The sequence below is a fragment of the Pelophylax lessonae genome (assembly GCF_965119305.1).
Source record: "Pelophylax lessonae genome assembly, chromosome: 8".
Taxonomy (NCBI): Eukaryota; Metazoa; Chordata; class Amphibia; order Anura; family Ranidae; genus Pelophylax; species Pelophylax lessonae.
In genome coordinates this window covers 20,517,390-20,532,745 of record NC_138775.1, presented here as the reverse complement: position 1 = coordinate 20,532,745, position 15,356 = coordinate 20,517,390, and the positions used below count along the sequence as shown (strand labels likewise).

Here is a 15,356-nt window from a genome sequence, read left to right as displayed (position 1 = left end):
GTGCTAGACCTCCTCTAACTCTAACCTGGTAATCTGTAAACATTTTTAAAGCTTCGCCTATGGAGATTTTTAAGTATCCTAGTTTGTTGCCATTCCACGACTGTGCGCAATTTTTCAAAACGTGACATGTTGGGTATCCATTTACTCGGCATAACATCATCCTTTAACCGCTTGCCGACTGCACGCAGTATATTTACTGCGGCAGTCAGCCCCTCACAGGCAGAGCGACATAGGTCTACGCCGCTAGCCTGTGAGGCTCTGGGGAGCGAGTGCGCGCCGCCGGAGGCACGCCTTCCCGCGCGGTCACGGACCCCCTCGGCGATCGTCGGTGGAGAGGGAGAAAGGCAGGCGGCTAGTGTAAACAAGCCGCCTGTCATTCTCCCCGGTGTAGGAATCGTGATTATATGGTTCTACTATGTAGGACCGTTGATCACTGTTCCTACCCCTGAAGCCACAGCCAATCACAGTTAGAATCACGCCCCTAGGGACACACACAGCCCCTCCCTCTCAAAAAAAGTTAACCCCTTCACTGCCAGTGTATTTTTACAGTAACAGTGCATATGTATAGCACTGATTACTGTAGTAATGTCACTGGTAACCCCAAAAGTGTCAAAAATGTCAGTCAAGGGTCCGATCTGTCCCCCGCAATGTCACAGTACCGCAAAAAAAATTGCAGATCGCCGCCATTACGCGTTAAAAAAAAACAACAAAAATGACAAAAATCTTTCCCTTTGTTAGTAAACGTGATAACTTTTGCGCAAACCAATCAAAATACGCTTTTTGCGATTTTTTTTTTTTTTTACCAAACATATGTAGCATAAAACAAATTGGCCGAAAATGTTAAAAAAATTTGATTTTTACATTTTTTTGGGGGGAATTTCAGATAAAAAAAATGTGAAAAATATTGTTATTTTTGCAAAATTGACGCTTTTTTGTTTATAGCGCATGATCAAAAAATCGCACAGGTGATCAAATACCGCTAAAAGAAAGCTCTATTTGTGGGTAAAAAAGGACGTCAAATTCGTTTAGGTACAGCGACGCACGACCGCGCAATTGTCCGTTAAAGTCACGCAGTGCCGAATCGCAAAATAGGCCCTGGTCAGGAAGGGGGTAAAATCTTCCGGGGCTTAAATGGTTAAATTCTACCAAAAAAATGGTTCATATATTGTGTTTTTTTGCATTAAAATTAATTAAAGTGTATTTTTCAGATAAGAAATGCGTTGAAAAATTGCTGCGCAAATACTGTGTGACATAAAAAAATTGCAACGATCGCCATTTTATTCTCTAGGGTCTTTCCTAAAAAAAAAAAAAAAAAAAGTAATTTTCTAGGGAAAAGTCCTGGTCTTTACTTTGGTCTTCAAGTGGTTGACAAGTCCAATTCAAAGGGCTTTTCTACTTTAGGTTAAGCCGGTCTGCTCTGAGAACACCATTTCATGTCCTGTGCAATCCTTGAGGTCAGAATTTTGGAACTTCTTCCATCTGTACTTTCCAGATGGTGCCGGTTATAAAACGAATCAAGGGCAAGAAAAGTGTGTCAGGCAGACAGCTGGAGATCGCATGATGGCTTATCGCCGCTGCAGTGCGGGTGAGGACAGCGGCGTAGAGGGCAGAAGGACAAGGCCTCCGTAGAGAGAGCAATGGACAGAAGTCCAATCACCTGGAGCAATCTATCGGCTGTCATCTTTCCAGCAGATCCGGCAGTTCTGAGCTGGTTAAGGGGGAGAGACAGATGGTTTTGCATTTTACACATCATCAGTGCAAGTTCTAATTTTTGCCCGCGGATATTTTATATAGTTATGTAGAGGGGGAAAAGTTACTAGGAAAGGCACAGATCTCTGAACACAGCAGTTCCCGGGAATGCACCCTTCAGCTCCAATCTAGGAACACGGAGTTCAGACCTCAATGGAAGGACTGGCTGTTGCTTTAAACAAAATAGTTGGCGGGCTTTATCTAGCTTCACTCGCTTGCCAAAGCCTGTGTTGGATTAGTTTTAAACTACAGGCCGCACTCCTGTTATGTTCTATTTTCAGCGCTCCCAGACTGGAGCCAGAGAGTGGTTTTTAGGAAAAATGATTTGAAAGCACAAAATGCTGTTCCTGATCTCCTTCTGAAATGCCGCCTTTTATGGCCTCCATAGCAGTGTTGGGGTAGTTACTCAAAAAATGTTACTAGTTACTTCTGTAAATTGTAATGAGATTACTTTACTAGTTACTGCATTTGAAAAGTAACTTCACTACTTATTACTTTACTTTTGAAAAAAAATATGAACAAATTCCAATGCGCATATTTATTTGTAGTGCTCAAAAAAACAATACAATATTTATTGTTTTATTTATATATATATATATATATATATATATATATATATATATATATATATATATATATATGACCACAGCGTGCCCCCTTTCAATGCCAGAGGGATCACAGGGTGCCCCCTTTCAATGCCAGAGTGATCACAGCGTGCCCCCTTTCAATGCCAGAGTGATCACAGCGTGCCCCCTTTCAATGCCAGACTGACCACAGCGTGCCCCCTTTCAATGCCAGAGTGACCACAGCTTGCCCCCTTTCAATGCCAGAGTGACCACAGCGTGCCCACTTTCAATGCCAGACTGACCACAGCGTGCCCCCTTTCAATGCCAGAGTGACCAGTGCACTTACCTGCAGTGGCGGGCGTCTTCTCCTCAGTCCTCCCGCCTCCTCAGAGTCCTCGGCCACACGATCCCCCGCTCTCCTCAGTCCTCCCACCTCCTCCCAAGTCCTCGGCCGCCGCCACACAATCCCCCGCTCTCCTCAGTCCTCCCGCCTCCTCCGAGTCCTCGGCCACCGCCACGCGATCCCCCGCTCTCCTCAGTCCTCCCGCCTCCCGGCTTGAGTAACGCAGGAAAGCGCGTTACTCAAGCCGAGTAAAGTAACATAGTTACAAATGTTACGAATGTAATGCATTATGTTACTAAGTTACCAAAAAAAGTAACGTAGTTAACGTAACGCGATACATTGTAACTCGTTACACCCAACACTGCTCCATAGTATGGGCTACTGGCCTGAAACAAACATGCAACAACTGAGGTCCGAGTGAAAACCAAACTCCTGATCTGCATGCTGATTCCAGGTCAGTCACTCAAAGAGCTGAAGCCAATGGATCAGCATGGCAGCCAGGCAGCTAGCAATTTCAAAAGAGGTCTACATGACTACATATCTGACATGTCCCAATATACAGCAAGAGTGTCACCTTTTATCATTAAAAAGCCACCCTTGATCCAGGGACTTTGCCTAGGCTCAGATGTCATCATCATCATCAATGTTTTGCAGGCAAGAGGAAGCATTTCCTCAGTCTCCTCTCCCCAGTGATCACACTGCAACATTGTCTCTTTGTACCAAGTCACAAGATGAGACGCTGCAGCAGGGGATGATCTGTGTTAAGCTGGATGCACATAATACAACTTTTTTTGATTTCCTTTAGACTTACCTTCAACTATGTAGTTCAAGGACCTGCCTGACTGCATACAAAGTGATAGTGTTTATTATATGGTTTTGGTAAATCTAAAGGAAAAAAATGTAAAGACATGTAAAGATGTTTAGGCAGCCGGTAGGATTGCGTGAGGACTCGAGGACATACAATGTGATTAGAGGAGAAGCCTTTTAACCTCAGGCAACGCGGGGGGTTCTTTACGGTTAGGGTTACAGGATTGTGGAATTCTCTACCACAAGAGGTGGTTTCTGCGGGTAGTATGGTGGCTTTCAAAAGACTCTTAAACGTACATCTCAAGGATCAGAACATTCAGGGGTATGAGAGATGATTACGGCCACACACACCTACACAGGTTGAACTGGATGGACTATTGTCTTTATTCAACCTCACCTACTATGTAACTATGTAAGGATTGTATAGTGTGTATCCAGCTTTAGACATTTGTGTCAGGATTTGCATCTTTGTCCCGTTTTTGAGTGGGCATCTCAGTCCAAGAAGTAGATGGTGGCCCTGGTTGATGCATGAACAAAGATGGTGCTGTCCTGAATAGAAAAAAAGGCATTGCCAGGGGAAGTACTGTGGTCTCTGTGACAGGTAATAATGACTGGAGGTGTTACTCTGACACATTTCTTAAAGTAGAACTAAAAGTAAAGCCTTTTTAATGTTGGATAAATAAGGAAGGGTTATTTACCCCGTCAGCTTTTTTTTTTTTTTTTTTATCCTTTTGTGTCCTATTGAGGAGATTTCCCTTCTCTTCCTGTCCCATAAAAGGAAGTGAGAGAAAATTCCTCCAAAGTGAGGAAATCCCTAGTTGTCACCAGAACAAGTGTCCCCATTGGAGGATTTCCCCTTTATCCCTGTTCTGGGGACAACCCAAAATTTGGGATTTTCTTTCACTTCTACTCTTGGAGATATGATAATACCAGTTACCAGGACAAGTAGAGAAGGGGAAACCTTTCCCTGCTTTGCCAAAACGTTGTCACTGGCAGAGTAGTCGCTTATCCTTCCTTCCTGTTTCCTTCCTCCCATCTTTATTTTTCCTTCCTTACTTTTCTTTCCTTCCATTTCTTTCCTTTCTTACTTACTTTTCCTTCCTTCCTTTTCTTTCTATCATTTATTTCTTTCTTTCTTTTCTTTTCCTTCCTTCATTTTCCTACCTTCCCTCCCTTCTTTTCCTTCCCTTCTTTTTTTTCCTGACTTCCTTTTCCTTCCTTCCTTTCTTCCTTCCTTTCTTCCTTCCTTCCCCTTGCCTTCTTTCTGTCCTTTCTTTCTTTCTGTTCTTTCTTTCTGTTCTTTCTTTCTCTCTTTCTTTTTGTTCTTTCTTTCTTTCTGTTCATTCTTTCTTTCTTTTTGTTCTCTTTCTTTCTTTCTTTCTTTCTTTCTTTCTTTTCTCTTTCTTTCTGTTCTCTTTCTTTTCTCTTTCTTTCTGTTCTTTCTTTTCTCTTTCTTTCTGTTCTCTTTCTTTCTGTTCTCTTTCTTTTCTCTTTCTTTCTTTTCTCTTTCTTTCTGTTCTCTTTCTTTTCTCTTTCTTTCTTTCTGTTCTCGTTCTTTCTTTCTGTTCTCGTTCTTTCTTTCTGTTCTCGTTCTTTATCTTTCTTTCTTTCTTTCTTTCTCATTCTTTCATTCTTTCTTTCTTTCTTTCTTTCTTTCTTTCTTTCTTTCTTTCTTTCTTTCTTTCTTTCTTTCTTTCTTTCTTTCTTTCTTTCTTTCTTTCTTTCTTTCTTTCTTTCTTTCCTTCCTTGATTTTGAAAATCTCATTGCCTCTTATTTTGTTTTTCTGTATTAGACGTTTAGGCAGCTGGTAGAGTGTAAAAATGAAACCAGGTTGTACACAGGAGTTTAGGTCTGATTTATCACCTCCGGTAATGTTACAGTAATGTTCTTACCGTTGGGAGAGGCGTTATGTAACCAGCCTGAACATGCACCCCCATAGTACAGTAAAATCGGTGTAATATTACATCGTCTTCTCCCATGCCAGCACAACCATTACATGGAGGGGATCGGGTGTCCACAGCTGCTCCGTACTCTTGCCGTTGAGCTAAGAAGGAACAAGAGCGCTGGCACAGTGAGAAGCACATCGGCTCTTGCGTATCACTGCGTTATTACAGAGGCCAGCTGTACACAGCCCAATATATGCCAGGCACGCGATTGATTCGAGCAAAGCACATACTAGAGAGGCCCTATAGTAATCTGAGTCCTAGGACATTTGCCCATCTACGGACACTTTAAGGTAGATGTTAGCCCTAACTAAGTCATATTTAGTTTGCAAAGAACAGTTGGAAATTGTTTTTTTTATCATGAATGGAATACTTTTTGATTCCTTTGGTCCCTTTTTACCACAACCTAAATGGTTGTACTGTCTTGTTGGGTCCCAAGACCTATTTCATAGAGTAGAGGAAGCCATCTGGATCCGGCGAGGGTCCTCCACTACCTGAGACGTAAAATAAATGGCTAAGCCAACCAGATGGGGTTATTGGGTCAGGGCCCAATAGGATTTGTTAAGTCATAGGGGAAGTAGGATCTCCAGTTGCAAGCATTTGACTATTTTTTTTCTGCACCACAAACAAGTGCTTCAAACTATCCTGATGGCTCCATTTGAGGACCTAGGATTGGGTCTTCTGAGGCATCAAGCTCAACCTCCCACATCCTGCGGGGAGATGGGGATATTCTCCACAAAAATGGGGTGGGTGGTATGGTGGTCCTCAAAGATAAGTAAAGGATTAAAAAAAGAGCTTTGAGGTATTTACTGTCAAAAAAGAAATATGAGTTGGGAGAGCCCTTACGGTGTAGTAAGTGGACAGTACTGTTTGGTGCATTATGGTTTTCTGGGAAATAAGATAAATATTAACCTAAATTTGATGAGGTTGTGAGTGGCTCTCTCCACGCAGGGTGAGGGAGGATGTTCTCGATGACTTGTGAGACCCAATTCAAGGCCCTCAAGTGGGGCATTAGGGTTGTTTGAAGAATTTGTTTGTGGTGGAGAAAAAAAAAAATAACCCATCAAACGCTTGTATGGAAGAAGCACCCGCGGTTTCGTCTGATGGTTAAAGAGGGTCAGTGTTGTCGTAGTTTTAGTAGTGAGCTTATATTTCTTACACCAGAGATGCATTTCATGGCTAATATCCCACTTCATCAGTTTAATGATGTTGAATATGATTCCTAGGGGCAGTTCCCAGCATCCCATTGGGCACTCCTTGTGGAAATGCCCTAAGGGGATGTTCAACAAGAATCAGGTGCCACACAACACACAAACAATATCACGCAGATACAGATTCCGGCATATTGTGTTAATAAGGTAATTTCCATCACAGATAGACATCACAGTTCCTAAGGCGGTAAATAGGAGTCCATGTTCCATTTCGACCCATGACCCCTGTTGTCCCTTGTGGTTCCCAGATTTGGTTGCCGGCTTTGAGGGGCCAGATCCTTACATATTTGAAAACCACAGTCAACAAATTGATTTGTATATGGCTATTCTGTTCTTGTATTGCTATACTTTTATATATTGTCAACCCCTCCCAATCCCCAACCAGTTCTCCTGAAGAAGTGGACCTCTTTATGTCTTGTTGAATATTTTCTTGAAATACCTCAATGTGGAAAATACATAATTATGGGGACTAAATGGAGCCAACAATCATAGGAAATAAGCATATTAGACACATTACGGGGATTATACATTGGCTATGCAAATGACACATCCACACAGATTTTTTTTTTTAAAAGGCTCTTTAGTTTGATATTCACAAGAGTTAGAACAGTGGTCTCCAACTGCGACCCAGGGCTAGATGCAACCCTTTGCTTGCTTTTATCTGACCCTTAGGGCACTATTTTATCCACTGATACAAACGAGACATCATTCCTCCCAATAGCACCAACAGTTGGGCCCAGTGATATTTATGATGGGGCTCAATTGCTCCCAATGGCACCAATGATGGGGCACGTTTCTTCCCAATGACACCAACGATGAATCACAGTTCTTCCCAATGACACCAACAATTCGGTCCAATGACTGCAAAGATGGGGCACAATTTCTCCCAATGATGATACACTATTTCTCCCAATGACCCCAAAAATGGGGCATTGTTTTTTCCCACTGACGCTGGGACCTTTTCCACTTCCAATGGCCACAGTCTAGACCCTCATAAAGTCTGAAGGACAGTCAACTGGCCCCTTGTTTAGAAAGTTTGGAGACCCCTGCATTCGATAACCAACGTGCCCACAAACAATAGCACATTGTATTATAAAGCCAGCCGTAGATTTTTTTAAGGTTTGATGTTTGATCTGAACAAAACTGATTTTAAGAGGGTGTTGGCTTTACTTTCAGTGTTATCCAGTGCCTTTGGGACCATATGATAACTAAAACAAAGTTCTTTCAGGGATGCCGGTTTTTAAGAAGTCACTCACTGCAGCTGCTCCCCCTTTTCCAGAGCTGGTGCTGCAGGGTGGAGGTGGACTGTTTCAATTTTGCAGCTAATATCAAAAAACCAATAGGTCCTACAGTCTTGGAGTTTATCATAGTTCTTACCTAAATTAACTAAAACATTTTTTTTTTTAAGTGGTCGCTTTGTCAATTTGTATTGTTTGCCAGTATAAGAATGTGGATGACGCTGCAACTAATAGAATTTTCTCTCTTTTTCCAGGAATCGGCTATGCCTCCATCGTCATTGTGTCCCTCCTTAATGTCTACTATATCGTCATCCTGGCCTGGGGGGTCTATTACTTATTCCAGTCCTTCCAGAGCCAGCTGCCGTGGGCTCTGTGCCACCAGACGTGGAACACCGAGAACTGCGTGGAGGACACTTTCCGGAAGAACCGGACGATATGGCTGGCGCTGAACTCCAGCAATTTCACCTCCCCTGTAACAGAGTTCTGGGAGTAAGATGTGTGACACCTCTATGTTCTGTATGTGATGTAGACATGACATCGATGTGTGTGCTGTTGGGGTTGCGTTGCATTTAGACAGCCTATTCATATGAATGGGCTGCCAACGTACCACAACACACAGAAAGTGGCCCTGCACAATTTTTTCGGATGCAGCGCACAATGATGCACCTTACATTGAATAAAAATATAGAGGATATGGGCTTAAACGCCAACTGGCGAAAAGCTAATTCCTCTAAATAAAGGAAAGGGATTGGTGAGGAGGGCTCCTGATAGGTGAGCACAAATTCAATTAATCAACCACATAGTACAAAAATATTTGAGTTTATTGAAAACATAAAAAAGTTAAAAGAGAATAATACTCATAATGCCATATACACAACATCCATAGTAGTCTCAACCAAGAAGGGGACAGGTCGACGCGTTTCGCCGTAAGGCTTTTTCCAAGACCCTGTAGTGTCCCAGGCGGACAATTTTTAGATAATAATGGATTATGGTGCTAAACACTCACGGATTCCGGTCACTGACCATACATGTGACACCACACATGGCCACAGGGAGCCACGAGGACGGGGTTCACAGCCCAAAGATAGAACCAGGGCTAATCCCAAAGAAGGGGATGTCGAGTCCGGTATTATGCAGGGGTCACAGCTGTTTCACTGTTCAATGGAGCCGAGGAGCCACACAATATACCATCCAAAATGGTGGTCTTGACAAAAAGACCGGAACAGAGTTCGCATGTTCCCACCAGCATACCGAGGCAGAGGCAAACAGCCACCTTGCATTCTTTTTATTTATTTATTTTTTTTAACTGTTTTATTGGCTTGTCATCAGAGAAATGGATATACATTGGGAACAAGTTACACGTAATACACAAACCTAACATGATTTACTTATCAAAAGGGTTAACATAGCTTATAGAAAAGATCAGCATACCTCTCCAGTTATTGATATTTCCTAGAATATTGCCATTCCTGAAATGGGTAAACATAGAGCAAAAAATCAACAAAACTGCTAAGCTAGACACAAGTCTTATATTTAAAGAAGAAGAAGGTACACATTTTGATATAATAAAGAAATCACTACTGAAGTCAGAGTAAGAATGAACTCAGATATGATCTCAATTCAAAAGCCGCGAGCAACTCATGCCTGCCATCTTGTAAGAAAAGTAGGTGTTAGATATCAGGTATTTCACAAGTGTCAAAAAGTTCCATCCATGGTCCCCAAATTTTATGAAATTTATGAGGGCAATCCCTCGCCTCATATGTAAGCTTATAAATAGGCAAGACCTACTTAATCACATTTTTCCATTAAGGTTAAGGGGCACAACTGTAGCGTGTAGGGATCGACCGATTATCGGCAAAGCCGATATATTGAGGGCCGATATGCACTTTCCCCGATATATCGGAATTGTCCCCTGAAGTTACCGATATTTCAGGAAAGTGATGCCTGCAGCTAGAGGCATCACCCCGGTACCGGCGTCCATAGCCGAAGGTTGGCTGTCTTGTAATGACAACCGATGCGGCTGAGAAGCCGCTCGGCTGTCATTACAAAGAGCGGGAGGGGACACCCCCCCCTCCCGCCGCCTTCCTCGGCTCGCCCAGGTCTCCTGTGTCACCAGTGTCACTGTGTCACAGCCACTGAAGACCCGATCAAAGCCGCATTCAGCTCTGATTGGGTCTACATGCAAAAACCCGGAAGTGAGGTCATGACATCACTTCCTGGTACTGGTGCCAGATTTGAAAAAATGACAGCAATCAAAACAGCGTTTTGAATGCTTTTAAGTGCAGAGGAGGGGTTTGGGGTCCTTTTAGACCCCCAGATCCCTCCACAAGAGTACCTGTCGAGAAAAAAAAAACAAACATTTTTTAATGTACAAATATATTGGCGCATATCGGCCGATACCAATATGCATTGGCCAAAATATCGGTATCGGCAACGAAAAACCGATATCGGTTGATCACTAGTAGAGTGTATCCACTGCAACACAATTGTTTTCCTGACATAAAACAATAGAAGTCGTATATAACTTCTTCTGATAGGAGCTGAGATCAATCTCCTCTGGAACCCCCAGAAAACACCATTTTTGGATTACACACATTAGGAAGGTCGAAATTCGTGGCTACAAACTGGGTTACACTGGACCAAAATGGTCTTATTTTCTCGCCGGTCCAGAGCACGTGTAGTAGATCCCCCCGGTATTTATGGCAGACAGGGCTATCTCTCTTATGCACTCAAAATAATGGTAGAGGGAGATATAATATATCTTGTAAAAATACGCAATTGAATCAATCTATCTATAGCTGATATGACAATTGTGACATAAGTATGAAGGAGTTCCTACCAGTTTTCACCTGAAACATCTGGAATATCTAGTGACCATTGATCTTTCAGGACCTGCAGACGATTTGTTCTGTAATAGGGAATGCACCATGCTTTCTTACTCACTGCAGTGCAAGTGCGTTGGGGTGCTGCAACAAATATCAGTACATACTTTGCTATAATGCATGTGAAAATGCAAGTTACTGTAGTGAATAGATCTGAATTTTCCCAGAAGGTTGGACCTGTAGAAGCCATAAACCTTTTGCTGTGTCCTGTTGACTCCTCATTTATGTAAGTGCAGCTTCACTCGCTGTGCCTCCGTTACCATGTCCCTTGTAGTAAATGTATTTGTCCTGCCTGTTAATTATTGACAGTTGTGTTTGATTGTGCCCCGCATTGGCTCCAGCAACCCGCTTATGTGCCAGCTTGGCTCCTACGCGACACTGGAAAACATGACTCGTCTCTGTTCTCACGCCAAGCAGAGCCTTGTGCAACCGTGCAGGCCAGAGGAGTTCCTGGGGGCTTTAAAGGACCCAAAATACAGTAAATGTGGAAGAGCCTCTAATCCAGTGTTTCTTAACTCCGGTCCTCAGGGCACACTAACAGACCAGGTTTGCAAGAAAACTGAAATACATCCCAGGTGATATCATTTGCTTCTCAGTGATTGCAGTATTCAGTCTGCATCTCCCCAAGGGAATACTTAACCACTTGCCGACTGCCTAACGACGATTTACATCGGCGGTCAGCCCCTCACAGGCAAAGTGACGTAGATCTACGTCGCTAGCCCGTGAGGCTCCCGCTCGCTCTAAGAACCCCCCCCCCGCGCGTGTGAACGGCGGACCCGATGTCCGCCGGTCACTCGCAATCGTCGGTTACACCGGGAGAAAGGCAGGCGGCTAATGTAAACACAGCCGCCTGTCATTCTCCCCTGTGTAACAGCAGAGATCTTACAGTTCTGCTATGTAGGACCGTAGATCTCTGCTGTTACATCACAAGCCACATCCAATCACAGTTAGAATCACACCCCTAGGGATGCACTTAACCCCTCCTTCTCAAATAAAGTTAACCCCTTCCCTACAATAAACTGTTAAAGTCTGCACTTAGAGGCACCTCTCTCTTTTATATACATACCGGTGGGACTGAGTGTGTGCATGTTTCCAGGGTCGCATGTAAGTCAGCTCATCCGTTTCAAGAAGCTTAGAAAAGAAGTCCTGACCCTGTTCCAAAAATAGACCGCACCGAGCTGAATGGGGCTGCGTTAGTATTAGCAGATGTGTGGGGGTGCGATTAACAATTAATGGTACCCCCACACATCTGCTAGAGGGCTGTGTGTTTCTCCGCCTGTTGGAAAAGCATGCAATTTTGTGTGCGTTACTGACATGCAATGGACTGGACCTAGTCTAAGTGTGTCCAGTTGAGTTATACCTTATTGTTTTTTTCAGGACAAAGTGGACTTTTATTTGGTTGTAGTTATAATATATATATATATATATATATATATAGTTTTTTTTATATATTATCAAAAGAAAACTGTCCAAAAATAGTTAAAAAAAAAAAAAGAAAATTTTGAAACATAGTTGTATATTTCTTGCTATTACCATAACCTACCATCAAGGAACAACAGAAAAGAAGTTCTCCCATTCCTGATGGTCGCAGTTACATATATGTATGGTATTTGTTGTTTGTACCTGTAGTAGGGCCCAAAATAATAGTGCACTTTATCCTAACTAGAACACAGACACTGATACTAAATTAAAAAATGCTTTTTTATCTTACCTAAAATACACTGACCCTGACCAGTGACTGTGACTTTGACTCTGAGGGTGACCTTTAACCTTAGCCACTTCAGCATTTTATCCCGTTCATGACCAGGTCATTTTTTGCTTTTCGGTACTGCACTACTTTGGCGATTGCGTGGTCATGCAGCACTGTATGCAAACAAAGTTTATATAATTTTTATATAATTTTTCCCCCACAAATAGAGCTTTATTTTGGTGGTATTTGATCACCATTGCGTTTTTTTTTTTTTCATTTTTTTGTGCTGTAAACGAAAAATGCATACATTTAAAAAAACAAACAAACAATATTTTCTACTTTCTGTTTATAAAACCTATCCAAAAAAAAAAAAAAAAATGTAAAAATCTAATTTCTTCTAAAATTTAGGGCAAAATGTATTCTGCTACAAATCCCAAAAAGTGCATATTGTTGCGTGAAAGTTATCCAGTTCAACCTATGATGTGTGTGTTTGCTGTTAACTGTACATTGTATACCCCTGAATGTTGCGGTCTTTAAGGTGCCCATCTAATAGTTTTTTGAAACTATCAATGCTCCCTGCTGATACCACTGCTTGTGGAAGAGAATTCCACATCCTTACTGCTCTGACAGTCAAGAACCCCTTACGCAGTTTAAGGTTAAACCGCTTTTCTTCTAGTTTTAGTGAGTGCCGCCGTGTCTTATTGAATTCCCTTTCTCTGAATAGTTTGTTCCCTATACTAAGGTCGCCAGTACAGTATTTGTACATTGATATCATATCCCCCCTCAATCGTCTCTTCTCCAGAGAGAATATGTTCAATGCTTGTAGTCTTTCCTCATAGCTGGGGTCCTCCATTCCCCTAATGTGGTGGTTTTAATTCCCTACTTTGCAGGCAAACAAAAAGCGGCACATCACCGCTGTCAGTAGAGAGCTCTGTGTTGTTTATATACACAAAGCTCTCTCCTGTCACTCGTTTCGACGATAGGCGGGTCTTGGCCATACATCATTGGCTGGAAACTGCTGATTGGCATGTGCTGCAGCCAGTGACATATAATGTATACTTTGTGTGTGTGTGTGTGTGTGTGTGTGTGTGTGTGTGTGTATATATATATATATATATATATATATATATATATATATTGTAAGGGGTTGGCTCGGTAGCAGGTATGGGTGACCCCTTGGGTGGGTTCGCTACACAGAGAGACAGCCGAGGAGTGGTTGAAAACAACGGTCTATGGTTTATTCTTCCAATTTGCTGGAAACAAGTGCAAGCATCCAAACAGCATAAATCAGACAAACATAAAATAAACCCTGGCCACTTGGGGCGTCTACCTTCACAGGAACCTAGCTATGGTGTCTGTCCCAACCTACTGCTGGGCAGACACTGCTGGTCATACAGCAGAAAACCAATAGTCTATTTGTTTTCTTTTCACACAGAAAAAGTCAACACCACCTCACCTTCAGAAGTCTCTCTCAGCTCACTGCTCTCCTTAACGCACAGAGCCTCAGGATGCAGCAATCAGTAGTCATCCTCTGGAAAACTTATAGAGGCCTTAATTGCCTCATTCTGAATAGCTGAAGCTTTCCAACATCCTTAAACCTTTCTGGCTACCTCTGCAGCCGACACCTGATAGTAATTGGTGAATTGTCTAAACAAGGCAGAAATGTATCTCCCATCTGTGTCAACACCCACAGATTTACTTGACTTCCTGTCACAATATATATATATATATATTATATGTATTATATAATGTATCCTGTATGTAATACAATCTATGTAATGTAATCTTTTTTTTTTCCATCCAAGAGGATTAACTAAAAAAAAAAAAAGACAGGGCTGGGCTCTGTGATCACAGGCTGTCGCAGCAATCAGGTGATTGGAAACCGGTCCTTCCAATTCCTGATTGTTATTACGACACTCTGAGCTCTTGGTGACAGCTCAGTTTTTGTGCTGGCGGGGCACTGTGCAGCGAGATCCCAGCTCTAACACAGTAGCACATATGTCCAGCCTTACAGATAAAGACCCGCTTCTGTGAGGTCGCATATGCGCATACACTCAGGGGAAAGGGGTGCTTTCTTTATGGCTATGGGCCTATCGAATAGGAGATCGTTACACTACCTATAGGTAAAACCTAAAGCTGGAAGTTTACTTCCTCTTTAGGTTGATTTAAAGTGGAATAACGCTCTCAGTGCTGGTTCATTTATATGCGATGCGGGAACCCTGGGAGTCCACTGCGGGTTCCGGCATTGCAGGCAGTTTACACTGCCATATACCATATACACTGGGGTTGTCAATACAGAGTTAACGACACCCCCGGATCAGTTCGCATATCGCAGTGCGAACTGTCAGTTCGGACATGAATCGGATTGCATTGGTGTGAACACCTGCACACATGCAATCCGATTCTGGTGCAGACCCAAAAAAGGGTCCTGTGCGAGTTGTGTCTGAATGCGATGTAAATTCAGCCATACAACCTGTATGCAATCTGTATGGCTGTATTTGCATCGCACAGACATGGCATGTGATTTGCAGAGCAGTGCGCTCCGAATCACATGCAATGATATATGTGAACCGGGACCTAATGTGGAGGAAAATGCAGACAAGCAGGGTTTATAGTGCAGAAGAGACCCTAGTGGTATCTTCTGTCATGAATGCTTTTCACGGCCTGTCATGGTAATGTACACTGAGCCACGCATGCACAGCTCTAAGTACATTTAAAGCACCACCCTGTGGCTCCCATGTGCATGTGCAGGGGTGACGTCATTACGGGCCTGACTGCTCAAGTTGGGAGGAAGAGCAGGTGAAGATGGTAGCACCCAGGACCAGCTGGAGCACTGACACCTCAGCTCTGGAGGGCTTCGTTCCACAGGTAAGTCTGTTAAAATTTGCTAATATGCAGTGCATACTGGCCCATTATGACCATCCGG

General features: G+C 42.8%; 1 protein-coding gene across 2 annotated transcripts in view; it reads left to right on the top strand.

Annotated features, from left to right (window-relative positions):
• Nucleotides 1-15,356, top strand: part of SLC6A6 (solute carrier family 6 member 6) — a 108,785-nt gene that overhangs the window by 64,219 nt on the left and 29,210 nt on the right. For both annotated transcript variants that reach the window (XM_082265369.1, XM_082265368.1), the window contains one exon: nt 8,113-8,347. In XM_082265369.1, coding sequence (XP_082121495.1) covers nt 8,113-8,347 — 235 coding nt within the window. The remainder of the gene's footprint in view (nt 1-8,112; nt 8,348-15,356) is intronic.